Source organism: Cetorhinus maximus, chromosome 22 (genome assembly GCF_964194155.1).
Source record: "Cetorhinus maximus chromosome 22, sCetMax3.hap1.1, whole genome shotgun sequence".
Classification (NCBI taxonomy): domain Eukaryota; kingdom Metazoa; phylum Chordata; class Chondrichthyes; order Lamniformes; family Cetorhinidae; genus Cetorhinus; species Cetorhinus maximus.
Window position 1 is genome coordinate 48,248,815 of NC_135900.1, and position 19,061 is coordinate 48,267,875.

General features: G+C 41.2%; 1 protein-coding gene across 2 annotated transcripts in view; it reads left to right on the forward strand.

Moving 5' to 3' along the window:
• Positions 1-19,061, forward strand: part of cacna2d4a (calcium channel, voltage-dependent, alpha 2/delta subunit 4a) — a 718,409-nt gene that overhangs the window by 296,376 nt on the left and 402,972 nt on the right. For both annotated transcript variants that reach the window (XM_078568258.1, XM_078568257.1), the window contains exons 17-22: positions 3,857-3,943; positions 6,208-6,279; positions 9,238-9,299; positions 11,596-11,663; positions 15,151-15,196; positions 18,195-18,292. In XM_078568258.1, coding sequence (XP_078424384.1) covers positions 3,857-3,943; positions 6,208-6,279; positions 9,238-9,299; positions 11,596-11,663; positions 15,151-15,196; positions 18,195-18,292 — 433 coding nt within the window. The remainder of the gene's footprint in view (positions 1-3,856; positions 3,944-6,207; positions 6,280-9,237; positions 9,300-11,595; positions 11,664-15,150; positions 15,197-18,194; positions 18,293-19,061) is intronic.

The window sequence follows — 19,061 nt, forward strand, 5'->3', positions numbered from 1 at the left end:
AACTGAAAACAATAGTCACCAGGGAAAGGGTACTGAGAAAACTATCAGAACTAAAGGCTGACAAGTTCACAGGACCTGATGCCCTGCATCCTTGGGCCTTAAAAGAAGTGACCGCTGATAATTTTGCCCTTGATTCTGGAAATGTCCCATCAGATTGGAAAATAGAAAGAAAGCAGGAAACTGTAGGCCAGTTAGCTAACACCTGTCATAAGGAAAATGCTAGCATCTATTATTAAGGAGGTTATAGCAATAAAATCTTAATGCAATCAGGCAGAATCAACATGGTTTTGTGAAAGGGAAGTCATGTTTGAACAATGTACTAGAGTTCACTGAGGAAGTAACAAGCAACAGGGAACCTGTAGATGTGGTATACTTGGATTTCCAAAAGGCATTTGATAAGCGCTACTTCAAAGGTTACCACACCAAATAAGAGCTCATGGTATAGGGGATAACATATTAGCATAGATAGAGGATTGGTTAGCTAACAGGAAGCAGAGAGTAGGGATAAATGTGTCATTTTCGGATGGGCAAACTGTAACTTCTGGAGTGCCACAGGGATCAGCACTGGGGCATCAGCTATACACAATCTAGATCAATGACGTCGATGAAGGGACCGATTGTATGGTTGTTAAATTTGCTGATGACACAAAGATTGGTAGGAGAGTAAGTTGTCAAGAGGACATAGAGTCAACAAAGGGATTTAGATAGGTTAAATGAGTGGGCAAATACTTGGCAGATGGAGAATAATGTGGGAAAATTTGAAATTGTTCACCTTGGCAGAAAGATTAGAAAAACAGTATATTGTTTGAATGGAGAGAGATTGCAGACCTCTGCGGTACACAGGGAACTGGGTGTCCTGGTACACAAAAGCAGTGTGCAATAGACAGAGCTAAGTGATCCCACAAACAATCAGATCTAAGCTCTGCAGCCCTGCCACATCCAGTTGTGAATGGTGGTGGACAATTAAGCAGCTAACTAGAGGAGGAGACTTCACAAACATCCCCATTCTCAATGATGGGGGAGCCCAGCGTATCAGTGTAAAAGACAAGGCTGAAGCATTTGCAAAAATCTTCAGCCATAGGTGCCGAGTGGATGATCCTTCTTGGCTACCTCTTAAGGTCCCTAGCATCACAGATTCCAGTCTTCAACCAATTTGATTCATTCCATGTGATATCAAAAAACAGCTGAAGCCACTGGATACTGCAAAGGCTATAGGCCCTGACAACATTCTGGCAATAGTACTTAAGACTTGTGCTCCAGAATTAGCCATGCCACTAGCAAAGCTGTTCCAATACAGCTACAGCACTGTCCAGGTATATCCTGTCCACAAAAAGCAGGACAAATCCAACCCAGCCAATTACCACCCCATCAGTCTACTCTCGATCATTAGCAAAGTGATGAAAGGTGTTGTTGACAGTACTATCAAGTAGCACTTACTCAGCAATAACCTGCTCACTGATTCTCAGTTTGGGTTCCGCAAGGGCCACACGGGTCCTGACCTCATTACAGCTTTGGTCCAAGAATGGACAAAAGAGCTGAACTCCAAAGGAGAGATGGCAGTCACTGCCCTTGACATCAAGGCAGCATTTGACTGAGTGTGGCATAAAGAGCTCTAGCAAAACTGGAGTCAATGGGAATTGGGAGGAAAATTCTCCACTGGTTGGAGTCATACCAAACGCAAAGGAAGATGGTTGTGGTTGTTGGATGTCAATCATCTCTGTCCTAGGACATCACTGCAGGAATTCCTCAGGGTAGTGTCCTAAACCCAACCATCTTCAGCTGCTTCTTCAATGATCTTCCTTCCATCATCAAGTCAGAAGTGAGGATGTTCACTGGTGATTGCACAATGTTCAGCACCATTCGCGACTCCTCAGATACTGAAACAGTCTGTGTCCTTATGCAGTAAGACCTGGACAACATTCAAGCTTGGGCTGATAAGTGGCAAGTAACACAAATGCCAGGCAATAACCATAATCTCCAACAAGAGAGAATCTAACCATCTCCTCTTGACATTTAAATGCATTCTCATCACTCAATCCCCCACTATCAACATCCTGTGGTAACCATTGAACGGCAACTGAATTGGATTAGCCATATAAATACAGTAACACTCAAGAGCAGGTCAGAGACTGGGAATTCTGTGGAAAGTAACTCACCTCCTGACTCCCCAAAGCCTGTCCAGCATCTACAAGGCACAAGCCAGGAGTGTGATAGAATACTCTCCGCTTGCCTGGATGAGTGCAGCTCCAACAACACTCAAGATGTTCAACACCATCCAGGAGAAAGCAGCCCACTTGATTAGCGCCCAATCAACCATCTTCAATATCCACCCCCTCCACCTGCCCCACAGTGGCAGCAGTGTGTACCATTGACAAGATGCCCTGCAGCAACTTGCCAAGGCTCCTTCGACAGCACCTTCAAAACCTGCAAACTCTATCACCTAGAAGGACAAAGGCAGCAGATGCATGGGAATACCACCATCTGCAAGTTCCCCTCCAAGCCATGCACCATTCTGACGTGGAACTTTATCACCATTCCTTCATTGTCATTGGATCAAAATCCTGGAACTCCCTCCGTAACGCACTGTAGGTGTACCTATATCACATGGACTGCAGCAGTTCAAAAAGGCAGCTCGCCACCACCATCTCAATGCAATTAGGGATGGGCAATATAAATGCTGGCCTAACCAGTGACGCCCACGCTCCATGAAAGAATTTTAAAAAAATAGTGTCCAGGTAGAAGGCCATCCATAAACCTTCCCACCCCTAACATAACCAGGGTGGAGGTGGTAGGGTGGTGGGGTCCCCATCCTGCACCCTCCCACCTGATTAAATGGCCCACACCTCCAAACCCACCGCCGGGAGGCACACTAAATTATGCCCATTGTTTGTCATCAAGGTTCTGGTGGGAGAATTGTTCCCTGAACACCCTGTGCGGAAATGTCTTCCTGCTGAGAGTCCTTCTGTCTTTCCTTCTCACTCCTCCAGCACCTTGTCATGCTCTTCATGATCTCTATTTATTATCCCAGTAATACAGTATTCCAAGGAGAATTCCAACTAGTGCATCCATTCCTGAGAGCAACTGGTTTATGCACAAGCCTCAAAGTTTCCAAAAACTCCTTCAACACCTGTTATGCTATGCTATGGATATTTTTGCAACATGAAGCAACTACAAAAAGTACCACTTATAGAATCATAACTATAGTCAGAAGAAATTGACTCTCAACTAACCTGTAAGTAGTTGATAATCCATTAAAATAGAATTGCAGAGGGTGTCCATTCAGTTGCTTAATGCATGTTCAGTTGTGCCAGGGTAAGAGAGGGTATTAGCTGGATCTTTGAGCTTGAAAATGGTCTTACAGATTCACATCAACATTGCACACTGGCGTAATGAAATGCTTCTCTGCATCCTTCTGGCGATTGTTCACTGCAAGCACACTAATGCCGTTAACAATATTATGTTTGGTGCAATTCACCCTGTAAGTATGCGTTGGCACCACAGACGCCTATTTGGAGCTTTGAGGGCACTTGTGGCACCCCAAAATAGGTGCTAATGAGCACAATTTTTCACCAAAAGGCTCAAGCCCTTGTGAATATTGTTTTAATTTACCATTAGGAGAATCACAAAAGTGGCTGGGTTATGTTTGACCTTCACTCAGCACTTTTCTCCACCCTTCCCCACCCAGACAACAAGCGATAAGTTTGAACACTTAGTATGAAATGGAATTGCTGGAAAGAAATTGTGTCCTATTGTGGAAAAGTGCATTTGAGTTCAAATACATTGTGCCAGGGTACTGCTATGAACCTGTCTGTTCTTGGTCTCTGGATCTATTTTGATTCATTCTTATTAACTGCAGTACAAAGATGGAAAAAAAACAAAGCCAAAGCCAAATTATAACAGTGTGGACCTCTCGGAGGTAGAGTGGGAAGACACAGACGAAATTGTGAGTTGTTTTGTCCTTTTATTTATTTTTTACTTTGTTCCACCTCTGTAACACTGTTTGTCTTTGCTCCTTCCCTCAGCTTATCAACTGATGAAACCCTCAACATTGCTTTTGTTACCTTCAAAGTTTATTATTGCAATTTTCTCCCTGCTGGTCTCCCATATTCCACCCTCCAAATAAGCTCATCCAACACTCTGCTGCTTGTATTCTAACCCACACTTTGTCCTACTCACCCAGCAACCCTGTGCTTGCTGACCCACAATGGCTCCTAGTCCACCAATGCTTCAAATTTAAATTCTCATACTTATGTTCCAATGCCTCAATGATCTTCCCCAATCTCTGTAACCTCTTCCAGTGTGACAGTCTTCCAAGAACTCTGCGCCTTCCAACTTGAGGCTCTTCTGCAGCCCCCACTGTCTTCTCTGTGGCAGCCATATTTTCAGCCATCTATGTCCCTAGGCTCTGGATTTCATTCCTTAAGGATTTCTATCTCACCATCATTCTCTCCTCCTTTAAGATCCTCCTTAAAATGTACCTCTTCAACCAAACAACCAGCTATCTGCCCTAATATTTATTTCTTTGACTGTTGATTTGTTTCTAATTATACTCCTGTAAAGTGCCTTGGGGTGTTTAAGGGTGCTATATAAATGCAAGTTGTTGCTCTTATTTTAAATAACTTTTTTGATTAAGTGTTATAGGAGCAAAAAATACACCAAGAACATCAACAGGCTGCCAATGATTATATTTAAACCTCACCCTTGCCACCACCATAAGCATAGAGGTCTCATTGGATTCTCAATACACTTCCATTTTCAGGATGCTGCTATTGTGAGTCCAAGTCAGTTTCTGAGCTTATGTACTGAATTTCTTAACCCTTAAATCTCACTGCACACTTCAGTGCATTTTCACTATCATTTTTATTCTTCAAAATAACATTTCCAAATATCAGACCCGAAAAGGCAGTTTACTCATATTCAGTGTCACATTATTTTGCCTGCACAAAATTGACATGATTATATCATCAGACATTTAAGTGGCCACTGACGGTCCTACCCCAGGATCAAGAGCCCTGGGGACAGAGATATGCCCCTACCCCCGAGATCTGCTGACTGATCAGAGGCCAGCTGCTCTCTTACTCACCAGCGTCACCCAGGAGGCACGCCCATAAAAATGGGTTGTGGCTTCACTCCCCCCAACAATGCAGCCCTACACTGGAAGGCTTTGGGAACCAGATACGCTGTACATTTCTCAGCAGGCCCAGAAGAGCGGGTGAGAAATGTTCAGCCCCTGAACTGGGTAAGTAAAAAGGAGTGGAGTGGCAATCCAATTGTGATTGCCACTCCTCAGACATTCTGGCCCAGATGCCCTTTCATCAGAACTCAACAGAAGAAGCTGCCTGTCTGTTCTCTTGAGGGCTGCAATTCCACGAGTGCCATAACAACATGTGCATGCCAGCACAGTGGGAGAGTAAACTGAAACCTTTAGCCTGTTGTCTGTTTTCCACTGATTTTTGCAAGCTCTAGGTTTTGCAATGGGGCTGTGGTGGGGGTGCAGAAAGCTGTGCTGTTCCAAGTTGCAAGACTGCATTCATCTTGTTTGTGCCACCTTCACCCTTCCCACCCTCCCCGCCAATGGTGAAAGGTCATCAACCTGAAATATACCTCAATTTCTCTCCTGACATTTGCTGCCTGATGTGCTGAGTATTTCCAGCATTTTCTGTTTTGTTTCAGATTTAAAGCATCCCCAGGATTTTGCTTTTGTTTTAGGATTTATTGCACCTTTGTAGCAAGTACATAGCTCTTTGGGCAACGAGGTTGTTTTTGCATTTTCCAGAGTCAGAAACGTCAGCATTATTAGTCACTGTGCAGTCAATTTAAGAATCAAATAGATGTGATTCTATTCACAAAATATTCACAGAAGCATGCATCTTCATCGCTTTTCCCATGAATATTTGGGAACAGCAGATTGGTGCTCTGTTGTTTGCAGAGATTGCAGTATTCTCTCAAGCCTAGCATAACATTTGCTGTGTATTTCTGTGGCCCTCATGAATCACAAGAGATTCCAGCTGGCACCGTAAAATAATTTTACTTAGGGCACTCCTTCCACTCTGAGGTAATGCTATTTAAGACCACACAAACCACTCACAAGAGGCAAGTTTTATACAAACTGCATTACAACCATTCCTTGTGTAATATTTACAGGTCGGCTCTGTATTACACTCTGCATGTATTATACTTGACCAATGTTTTTTTTTCCATGTGTAGCTCAGAACAGCTATGGTGAACGGTGAGACTGGGACAATTTCAATAAATGTGAAAGTACCAGTTGATGAAGGGGTAAGATATTTGTCATGTTCTATTTGTGTTATACTCAATGCTTTTCACCTTTTAGAAACAATAATTAGTGCACTTCTGTTCACCAGATAAGGTTTAGTGGATGCTTTATTTTGTTCATTTCTGTCAATCTGCCTTGGCAATTCACAATTCCATACAAGGATATTTCAGATCATACATTGATTAAGGGTGAATTACTTCTCTCCCAACCTGTGAGTAAGTGCAAGCCTTGTCCTTACCCAACCACAGCACAGTTGAGATTAAAAGATCATCTTGTGAGGAAATTGAGGTACAAACCTATCATCAACTGCTAATGATCTCATGCACTGAAGGCCCAGACCTGGACATTCAGTCCCTGCATATCTGAAAATCAGTGCAAAAGAGGCAAGTTTGGGAAGAAATTGACTCTAGTTGGCACTCCACTTAGTGTGCAAACTATGTAGTGAGCATGGGTATTCCACTACATCAAAACTAGCAGCACGACAACATGGGTTATTGCAAATGAATAATGGTCAAGGTATTACCATTGAATTCTTCAGTGAAGTGGATTGCACACTTAGCTTTTCCATCTTGGTCAAGCTTTTCCATCTTGGTCAAGCCAGTAAACTTCTTTCTGTATTGTATTGCTGATCATGGGGCTTGTGGCGGTGGCACCCACTAGCTTCAGCTACCTTCCTCTGCCATGCCCTCAGCATGGCACTAGATGGTCCTTTCTCCCTGTACCAAACAGTCCTGCCTTTCTTTCCTTCATCTCTCCCAACAAAAGATTCACCCCAATGACAGGAAATTGGACATTGTTCTTCCTGCAGGGCTCTTTGCAGTTGCATGTTCTTCTTGTCTATTGGATTTGCACACATGTCTCCTTCAAGCTACTATAGGACTGTAAACACTGTAGTAGCACATCAGTTACTGGTCCTAATGCTGTGAAATTCTGTTAGTAATAATTAGCAGTTGCAGCAAGCTATGCAAGCATAATTTCAATATTATCTAAAATGTGGTTCAATCAAGAGCTAAAGAGTTAAAATCAATTTCTTATCCTTTTCCTTATCTCATGATGGATTATTATCATTGACATGACAAACATTTAACACACTCCATCTTTTTTATGTTTAAGTCTCTTACTTTTTTCCTGAACCTTTCTGATCCCATGGATCACATACCATTTATGGCTGGCAGGTCATCTTAATGTCTTGCTCTCAGACCTCTACTAATGTTTTTCTGTAACTGCCAAGTTGGTGAGGCAGCCTCTTCATTTAGTTTCCCACCCCTTTGCCCACTTTATGATTTAGCAACCCCAGCTATGATTGTGAACTACAGACACACACTGGCTCTCACTTTATCGGGCACCAGGACAAGAAACTGCTTCGGTATTCTGCCTTTTGGTAATTTATGCTTAGAATCAAGAATAATTGACTGCCATCATAGTGATTGCAGCAGAATAGAGCTTTCTAATATCTTCAGGTATCCAAAGTTTTTTTCCACCTTTAGGGATATGTTAATGGTATCATGTTAATATATGAGCTGTCTCCTTGCTGTTTGATAGTGGAGCTTTAGGAGCTTAAAAATTGATGCTATAACAGAGCAATTGCTGGAGATTGATTATCAGTAGAGGTTAAGGCAACTGGCTCTTAGTTACAGAGGGTGTCCTCTAACATTTGTGACATTGTGTGGGGTATGAAGTAACTGTCACCAAATTGTAACTGAATCAGATGATTGATTTTGATATTTGGTTGGGATTGGTAGAAGTTACTTTGGCATGCAATACATGAGACGGGATAATTACATTAAATTACCTGTTTATACAGATCTGTTGCGGGTACTCTGCAGTCATCAATCTCAATGTCATTCAATGTCCTTGAATGAGGCAGTCAAGTGCAATTATAAATTGTAAGAGCAGAATCCAGCATCTAAGCAGTGTGAATGAAAAAGGACAGGATTGTGGGTCTGGGCCTGGGCCTGGAATGGCTTGACTGTTAATCCATTACCCATTTGTTGCTTTGGATCTTACAACACCATACCAGCATATGCAGAATAGATTTTTTTTATAATCAGCTGTGTATCTGGAAACTCATCACCATGTTTACTAGCGCCTAACTGGAGCTGCTAAGGAATCTACACTTACAAATGTTTTCCTAACCCAGTATGGAGTGTACATTCTCTCCCACAGGGATGAACATCATTTACCTAAATCTGGAGTGGCAGTGTATTCAGACTACCACTGAAATTTACCTGGCCAAAATTGTGAAAATTGCTGTTCTTGGTTGATCTGAGGAGAGTCATTCACAGAGTGTGGGACTGGAGTCATGTGTAGGTCAATCTAGGTAGGATGGCTGGCTCTCTTCCCTGAAGGACATTGGTGAACTAGGTGGGTTTAACAACAATTGACTGCTTTCATTTCCATTTTCTTGTGCATGTGTACAAATTAGCACATTGATTAAATTAAATTTCACAACTGTCCATGGTAGGATTGAACTCACAACCACTAGATTCCTATTCCAGTACCATAGCCACAAGGTCACTTTAGCTATTGCTGCCTAGAATACCCCAGTGTTGGCATATCAGGTTAGTGCAGTTCCAAAGTTCCATTGCATGTGCATGGAAAGTTGGTGTTACTTCAATGCCAAAATGACACCATTTACCTCAACTGCAAGGAGGATTGTCACTAGTTGGTCAACAGAACATGTGCAAGTTGTGGTCTGGATTGACAGGACTTATTTCACCAGAGTGTGTGATGTTGTTGCTTTAGTTGCAAACATCACTGATTTTTTACATTAGCTAGGCAAGGATAAGGGGATCACATTGTTGACCCACATGTCAAGGTACCTGCATATTGTGATTGCTGTTATGCAAAACTTTCTGTATATGTTACCATATATAATATGAATGTGTACCTTCAGTTCTCTGCTACAATATTTAATTAATACTGATTTTGAATCTGTTTTTTTGTTTTTGCACTTGCAGAAACGTGTCTTGTTTCTAACCAATGACTATTTCTACACTCACATCGATGAGACGCCTTTCAGGTGACATTCTTCTTCCCCCTTTATGCTTGTGTTAATTTCTAGAAAAGGTAACTTATGATAACAAAGTACACACACCAGGTGATCTGTGGAAAGTAATATTTATTCAACTGGGTGAACCAATCTGAAGTAAAGAATAAACGAGGAAGTTACTTGCATTGTATCTCTGTCCTGGCATCTCTAACGTATTTTCAGTTTATAAATAAAATTGCATTTTTAGCATTAAGTGGCTAAAGTAATGAAAATAATGTGAGCTCATCACTGACTAAGGTGGTGTGCCATTGAGGTACTATTTTAAGTACTTTTCAGTACTGCTGCAAACCCCATACTCCTGACCTGTTGAACTGACATAGATGATCTACTCCTGGCAGGTGTCTTTTCATCAAGAGAGAACTCACTGGGGAAAATTGTATCAGTGCAGCAATGGGAACACCTGAAAAGGTGGTAAGCCAGGTTACGGGGTCAAAAAAGTCCCAAAGATATCAAACCAAATGTTTATTAATGGCCTCAGCCAAGAGGTAGGCGATTGGGCTGAAATGGAGGGAGAGAAGCCCTCTATATGCTGTGTCCCTCCATTAAAAAAATTCAAGGCCCTTACCACTACTGCCATCTTTCACCAGTGAGCTTTGGTTTTCAACAATTGGGATCTGGAAAGAAAACTGTGAAGCCTGGCCCCATACCCTGAATGTCATTTATCTGCAGTGGCTAAGAGCTGGCTGATAGTTGTCAAAGGGAAATGGGAGGGTGGGGTAGTGGTGGGAGGGGCAATGAGGAGGGAATTGGAGCTTGGGGTGAGGAGGTGATGGGAAGTCTCTAATCAAGTCTTTCTTGCTGCCCTGTCCTTTCATTCTCTCCTGATATAAGGAACTTCTGCACAATTAAGACCTAATGCCAGTCCAGCTTTATCGAAGGTCGCTCAAAATCAACATTTTATCACACAGAGAAAAGAAATGAGGTCAGTAAGATGGGAATACCCCACTGCCTCATTTCCATGGTTGTAGGCACATACCCAGAATGGCTTCTCCAAGGAATGCTCAGAATCCCAAGGCAACGTCAAAGACAGAGAGTTCATAAGTAAATCAGCATTTGCAAAGTAATAAGTAATTTGTTTTAGGCAGCTGAAATTCTGACATGTGTAGAAGCCCATCGCCGTGCTTAAGAGTCTATAACTAAAGCTACTAAAAAATCTATCCCTGTGGAAGCTGTTTGCCTATAGAGTGTACATTCTTTCCCATGGAAGCACAGATTGAGGGCATAGACTTTGTGATGAGTTTCTGCCCTTTTTTTCTGTATAGCTCCTGGTAACTGTGTGTTCTACTAAACTCATCTATTTCCACCATGCCTTCAATTCCCTTTGCCATGAGCTCTGAAATTCCTTCCCTGCACCTCTGATCCTCTCTACCTCACTTTCCTCCTTTAAGACAGTCCTTAAAATCTTTCTCTTTGACTAAGCTCTGGTCATCTGACCCAAAATCTCCTTATGTGGCTTACTGTCACATTTTGTCTTATAATGCTCCTGTGAAGCACCTTGGACATTTTGTTGCATTAAAGGCACCGCATAAATACAAATTATGGTTGCTTTTGTTGTTCTCCAGGCACCAGAATGAGGAGAAGCAAAAAGCTACCAATGTTGGAAATCTGAAAGAAAGGCTGGTTGATTTGAAATGTCCTTTGCCGAGCAGCCTGCCTGCTGTTGCCCATTTGCTACCTGGAAGAACAGTTCATATCAACCCCAGAGAATGCGAACAGGATGGACAGTATTTGTGGAGCAAACAGAAACATTGATGTTTGCAATAGGCCCTTTATCAAAGCAGAATTTGTTTTCTCCACAGATGCTGACTGTTTCCAGCTTTATCTATTGTCACTCCTCCTCCTTTAGTTACCATGCCCTAAGAGGGATTGGTCCATGATTATGCTTGGCAAAGTGCTGCTGTGGATGACCAGGAAACTCTCCTGCCATCAAGCATACTGGAAGGATTTACAGGCTGGTAATCAACCTGTTTAGCCACATTAGGAACATACTTTCCATGACCATCAAGTCCTGAAGAGGGACTTGAATCTAGAGCTTCTGTCCCTGAGGTGGTGATGCTACCACTACACCACAAGACCTCCCCTATTTTCACTACAAAGTGAACTAGCAGACTTTTGCAGCCAGTGATTTATTTTAAGGTATCTTCTGCATACACTGAGTACAAACAGAAACATATACAACTCATAATAAAGGTATTGATAGATTTGGTTGAATATTTATATCTATATTTATACAATCATTTTTATAATTTAATTCTTTTCTTTTCAGTCTGTGTATTGTTCTTACGAGAGGACATGGTGAATCTCTATTCGTTGGAAATATATCTGTGGAAGAAGGTGGGAATGTACTGCTTGATTATAGTGAATTAACATTAGATCTTGCACCATTAGCATTCAGAGACCTATTACAGATGTCACGATCCTGAAATACAGTACATTGAATCAATAACTTAACACTGTATTCAGCACAGTAAAGTGAGCTCTTATAATGTTTATTTATGTATGGAATATGAAAAACATGGGATGAATGATGAATGACTTATGAGATTGATTTAAGTAAGCTTGGCTACTCTCTCTGCCTCCCACATCTGAATCCAGTGGCTAGACAAATTTGAGACATATGGAGATGAAGGCCTGCATTAACGATGCATCCATACCAAAGAGCTGAACTTACCACAAAGCCTTGCTATCATGCCCAGAGAGATAGAAAGATCTGCAAAATTTTCCACAGCATTCCTCCTACACTGAGGAGACGGGCGTCTCAAAATCATGACTTATCCTTACCTAGTTTAGTCTGCAGCACCTTGAGGTATGGTTGTTGCCATGCACAAGCAACTACCTGGGGCCATAGGTGACAGTTGTGTAGGCAGAATGGAACAAAGATTAGGGACTACCTTAGGTGCAGATGGCAGATAATGGAAGCTTTCACCCCATCAGTCTAGGCTGGAGCTGAACTCAGCTAAGTGGAATGAAAAGGTGGTGTATCCAAATGCCTAATTCCATTTGTTTTGATAGTTTGTTATGTTGTATGACTGATGCTGTTTATTTAATAGGAAGAATACTTTAAGTGTTCTTTCCCAACAAATTGGTAAGTCTTTTGAAGTCAATAAGATATAGAACCCGGGACTCTAGCCCTGAGATTGAATGTCTATGAATGCCTATGAAACATTGCTGTCATCCTTTCCATTAAATGTCCTTCATGCTGCATATGTCTTTCTCGCAACCCTGATCGTAGTCACCTTTAAAAGTGGCATAGACACAGAATATGACTTGCTCACTACAATTGCAGGAGTGACCTGCTGCAGTTTACAAGTTCATTCCATTTGAGGAGTGATTTCTGCAACTAAGAAGATAGAAGTTCCCAAAGCAGGCCGGGAATAGGGAAACATGCTTTTATGGCAAATAAACTTGCTGCAAAATCTATTGATGATCCACTTGCAAGCACTGACATATAAGCTGACAAGCATCTGCAGCACTATGCAACTTACCCAAGGCAGCTCTACAACTAAGCATACCAAGTTCCTGACTTTACATGCATGGCAGAGAGAGGATTGATTGATGGATCCCTTCCAGCTGTTCACCTGGTACTATATCACTGCATCTCACTAGCACCAGCACCATCAACCCCTGGAGATTTATGTAGTAAGTTAGAAGACAGCATACTGGTGATATACAAAGTACAAGTGAACAAATGCAGTTGAGAGTGTAGTGGAAGAACCAGGAAGCATATCAGCAGGAAGCTAAATCTCATCTTTCCATGAGAACAGGCAGATATGCTGGTCGATTTCCAAACATGAGGTCATCAGAACCACCAGCGGAAGTGCCTAGGAGCTTTCAAAACATCCCAGATAGGGTTGAGAATTCCATATCCCACAGAAGTATGCAGCTCAAGAGCCATCTGCATTGCAGCCTCTCACAGCGGAGGCCGTTATGCCAATTTTTGCATCCAAACTGAATGCTCAGACTGCTGCCTTATAGGCCTTGTTGCCTCATCTTAGGTCAGCTTAGTTGAATTAAGACAGATGTTAATAGGAACATTGTTCTTCTCACCTGCTAAACCAATGCCAATCTTTCCGCAATTCAATGTTTGAATCATAGTTATCCTCTTTTAACATCTATCTCTGTTGTCCAGCTCATTAGAACTGTTATTGTTCTGTTCCTTTCATATCCACCCAAAGCCCCCAAAGAAACAAAACCAGAGCATCTTCAGCAATAGTTTCTCTTCTTACCCTCATACTATTATCTTCAGAGTCCTCCAAAGATCTATCCTTGGCTCCCTCCTCTTTCTCATTGACTCATTACCTTTTGGTGAATTAGCCGCAGACATGGAGCATGGAACATTGTATCAGCTTCCACGTGTTCACTGACCCCTCCAACTGTTGTTAAACTGCTTTTTGATATCCAGTCATGGGTGAGCAGCACTTTTAACCTGATAAACATCGCGAAGACCAAAACTATTGCCTTCCTTACCCCAAAAAACACCTTACACTTACCATCAATTCAGTTCCCCTCCTCAATTACTGTAATAAGTTGAACCAGACTATCGTAATATCAACATGCTATTTGACTGTGAACTGAGCTTGTGACACCATATCCTTTCCATCGCAAAGACAATATAAATTAGATCATGTGTGGATGTCATATCCTGCAATAGATTTACTCTGTGTCAGGAAGAATTGCCTGCTCCACTCAATGGGAATTTTAGTGTTTCTCGCACATGGTGGAACCTTGGGCGGCAGAATCTAAATGGAACCAGGTTCCATTCCAAATTGCAGCCTCCCACCCCCACTCCCCAATCAGAGATCTGACCATTTCCCATCCTCTTGTCCTCCATAATTTGGCCCCTAAATCACTAAATTAATTTAAAATAAACTTCTACCAATTTGACCTAATGTAATTTTTACTTAATCTGGGAGCAAATTATTTCTTCGTGAATTGATTTTAGCTTTCATTGCAATACCAGCTCCTATTTTCAGCATCCAGGATACAACATCGCCTTAGTGCTCCTTTTCTTGTTCATCATTTGTCTTTCTGTTTCTTTTGGCTAAGATCCTGTAATCATGTACCTGCTCTAAAACATTTCTTGCCCTTCTAGAGTTAGCTGCTGTGATCATTGTTTGACTATTCCATTAGTTGAACTGAAGTCTTACATCTTTCTGAAGGCTCTTTCTTAATCTTTCAAATAACCTGTGCTTATTTTTGATAATGTCAAATTTCTAAATGAATCACTTAATCTTTCTCCATTTCTGTTCCCTCACCTTCTTCAAATAAACTAGCTACCTACATTATTTTATTGAAACCAGAGTGTATACAATATACTCTTGTATATTTTTCACTCAAGTTCATCTTTTTCTTCTGAATTGATCTTCTCTGAATTTCTGACGGTCTGTTTCTTGTCAAAATAATAAATGTTATTTTATAGTTTAGTGGGACAGGCAAGGGCTGAAAATTTATGACCTTTCTGGAACACTACCACTATAAGTCTAGCTGGAGTACAGTGTATGAACAGGGAATTGGGCTGGGAATTAGGCCAAGTTTTGAATATCCTAAGTCTTGACCTTTCGTACAATTACCAGGATACTCCATTTGGAGTTTCCATCTACTCCAAAGAAGGCTATCAGCAGCAGATGGGTGTATGGTGAAGGGAAGACATCAGTGCCCATTAGCCTACCTGTAATCTTTGGTTTGGTGTAGTTTATAATGTCTACGTAACTATGATTCTGTACTCAATTTTCCCCTATAAAGTTGGGAGTATGGTCCTTTTAAAAAAAAATTAACATGGAGTAATTTTGAATCACTAATTAATTTTTATTTTAAATTTCAGGGTTGCATGACATAGTCCAGCCTGACTTGACAATTGCAAATGAATGGTAAGATGATATTGACTACATGGTGTAAGACCCACAATGAGGCTTCAGCCAAGCAGGCTGCCATTCAATTGTTTATTTGTGATCGGTACACATGTTCCCAGTAGAAAAAGAAAAAGAGAGACTTGCATTTATAGAGCATCTTTCACAAGTTCGGAATTTCCTGAAACATTTGATTGTAATGTAGGTAACACAGCAGCCAATTTACACACAGCAAGAACCCATATACTGCAATATGATAATGGCCAGATCAATATTTTTTAAGTGTTGATTGAGGGGAAAATATTGATCAGGACACCAGGGAGAATGTTCCTTTTCTTCAAAATAATATCATGGGATCTTTTACATCGACCTGAGAGAGAAGTCCGGGCCACAATCTAATGGTTCATTGGAAAAGTAGTACTTCCAACAGTACAGGACTCCCTTAGCGGAATGTCAGTGATCAAGTCCCTAGCGTGACTTGAAATTACAACATTCTGTCTTAGAGGCAATAATGTTATCAACTGTGCTAATTGGTTGACATATTAAGCTATTTAATTAATTGCTTAATTAACTTGGGGTTTAATACCTTGCAGACAATTAATCAAAGTAGCTTATAGTGCACTTTTATTAAGTAATAAAAAAGTAACATTATCTGAACAGTCTGGATAGCCTTATAGATCCAACAGCATAGAGATGGTGGTGTAGTGGCAATGTTGCTGAAATAGTAATTCAGAGGCCCATGGGGTCTTGGGTTCAAATCTCACCATGGCAGCTGGTGGAATTTAAGTTCAATTAATAAAATCTGGAATATAAAGCTTGTCAGAAATAGTGACCATGGGACTATTATTGGTTTGTCATAAATGCCCATCTGGTTCACTAATGCCCCTTTAGGTATCCTCACCCTGGCCTACATGTGACTCCAGATCCATAGCAAAGTGACTGACTCTTAACTTCCAGCTGCAATAGCCTAGCAGGGCAATTAGGGCTGGGCAACAAATGCTGGCCTTGCCAGTAATGCCCAAATCCCATGGCAGAATAAATAAAAAAACAGCACTGGCCTCATAATCCAGGTCTTGCATTTGATGGGATTGTTGTAAAATCTTTAATATCTGAGATTAGGGGAGAGGAAAACATTCCTGAGAACAGACCTGAGCCATGAGCAAATTGGCACAAAGTCACTAAGATCAGAGATCATGGCTCAAAGATTGGTGAGGGAGAAGTGGGCATACATAAAAATGCAACAGCAAATAAGGTTGGAAAAATGGTAAAAAGGGAAAACTAATGACTCTTATATGCATATGCGCTAAATACGTAACAAGATATATGAGCTGGTGCCACAAAATTGGGTATGGTCTGATAGCCATTACAGAGACATGGTTGCAAGTGGACAAAGCTGGTGTTATGACCAAGTAAGAAACGGCGAAGTAGCCCTCTCTATTCAACCTGCTCAGTTGGTTAAAACAAGGGTTTAAGTTTCTTTTTCACAAGATCAGAATGTATTTAACTATTTAAGCTGTGAGCAATAAGGAGCCTATCAAACAAGGCCTCCATGAGTTAAAGAAAGAGCAAATTTATGAACTACTAAACTTGAGAAAAATAATAAAAATGCGATGTCAAACATTTGGCCCTCGTGCAGCCATTAGGGCCCACACACAAACACACACACATACATATAGGTATCAGAAATAAGGGGAGTTAGAGTCCCTTACTTCTGGCAAAAGATAAAAGAATATATGGTTAAGCGTTCTTTGTTTGTCCTTGAGGCATAGATTTTAAATGTTATGGCTGATTTAGGTTAGCTGGTTTCTTAGATACGGTCAGATGCAAAGGATTTTGCAATTATTACGAGTTCTCCCTTCGCTGGTAGGTTTCCGGTAGAGTTAGCTTCTCAAACCAGGTGACACTCAAATTCCAAAAGGGAGAGACAGAGAGAGAGAGCAGCCCTCGGCTTGTTTCCTTTGCTGCAGACTTTCTTGACGCCACCTCTGTCACCTGCAACCTCTCTTTAGTGGTTGGCAGCGATGCCTTGAAATACTTCACCCATTGTGTATTTCAGAGTTTTGAGTGTGTCTGTCTGTGGCAGCCATTGTTTTAATATCCAGTACTTTGCATTTTTAATGTCGCTTCCTTAGACAATTATGAGTTTTGATGGATGTCTGGATTATGGAAAATTTTTCTCTCTTCACACTCCCCTAAGGGTGATTTGTTGGTTTCTCACCTTCATCTTGGAACGTGGCCTTGCATTTTCAAGCAGTTTGCTGTGTTTCAGTTCAAATTACAAAATTTCCAATCAGTTGAAAGTTGAAAAGTCATATTTTCAAAATTAAAGGGGCATAGCCTTGTAACACTGGGAACTGAACATTCAAGGGTATTTGACATTTTGGAAAGAGAAGCAGAAAGGAAAAGGAGGTAGGGTATCTCTGTGAATGGATCAGTACAGTAGTGAGAAATGATCCTTGCTTGGAAGATCAGGATACGATGACTTTGAGTTAAGATAAGTCATGGCAAGGGAATTAAATCACTCCTGGGTGTAGTCGACAGGCCCCTTAAAAATAGTAGGCAGAGCATAAGTCAAGGAATAATGAGGGCTTGTAAGGAAGTTAATGTAATAATCACGGATTACTTTAATCTTCACATAGATTGAAGACATCAAATTGACAATGGTAGCTTTCAGGTTGAGTTTATAGAGTTTAATCGGGACAGTTTCTTAGAAAAATACATTGCAGAACCAGCCCAAGTCACAGCGTGGGCTTTGAACCATGACCTTCTAATCAAAGGCATGAATGCTACCAATGTATCATGGCTAATTATAGCATGTTATATTCAATACTGCCCAGCATTTAAAACAACTAGTTATAATATAATTATTATTTTATATATCCATTTCTTGGTGAGATGTTGTATTTGAAGTTATCTGATGCTGTAATATATTTTTGGGACCTGATGGATTTAAAATCTCATACTTTAGTGAAAATTGTAGCTGTAACTGATGGGGTCTTTGCTTAACCATTCCTGGCAGGATTTATTGTGTAACCGACATTGATCCAGCCCATCGCAAACTATCGCAAAAAGAGGCTGTAATTCATTATCTTTCTGGAGAGGATCCAGATCTAGAATGTGAGTACAATATTATCTGTAACTTTAACTTATTTATTTACTGAGTGCGACTTGACAGATTAAGCAGCTGGAAGTTTGGTGAGTGAGGGAGTTTGGTGAGTGAGGGAGTTCAGTGAAGAGGGAAAGGAGGTGCTCCTTTCTCTACCTTTTTCAGCCTCCAGTATTTAGTTCTTACTTCGATTCAGGGGAAGAAGCTGATTGGTGAGTAAAAGGTAAGTTTTTGTACTTATTCTACTTATAATAAATAGTTTTCAAAGCTAAGGTATGGCAGGGCAGCTCGATTATTGGAATGTGCATTCTGTGCCATGTGGGAAGTCATGGACACACCATGTGTCCTAGACAAATGTAAGTCATGGACACACAATGCCACCAACTGCAGAAATTGAGTTCCAGATTTTGGAACTTGAGCAGTGGCTGGAGTCACTGTGGTGTATCTGCAAGACTGAGAATGACGTGGATAGCATGTTTAGGTATGTGGTTACACCGCAGGTTAGGAGCATGCAGGCAGTCTAAAAGAACCAGACAGGTAGTGCAGGGGTCCCCTGAGTCAATCTCTCTCACTAACTGGTTTTCCCCTTTGGATACTGGTTTCAGCGTTGGATCCTCAGAGGAGTGCAGCAAGAGCCAAGGCCATGGCACCACAGGTGGCTCAGCTACACAGGAGATGAGAAAGAAAAGTGGAAGAGCAATAGCGATAGGAGACTCATTAGTTAGGGGAACAGACAAGTGTTTATGTCGCTGTAGACATGACTCCAGGATGGTATGTTGC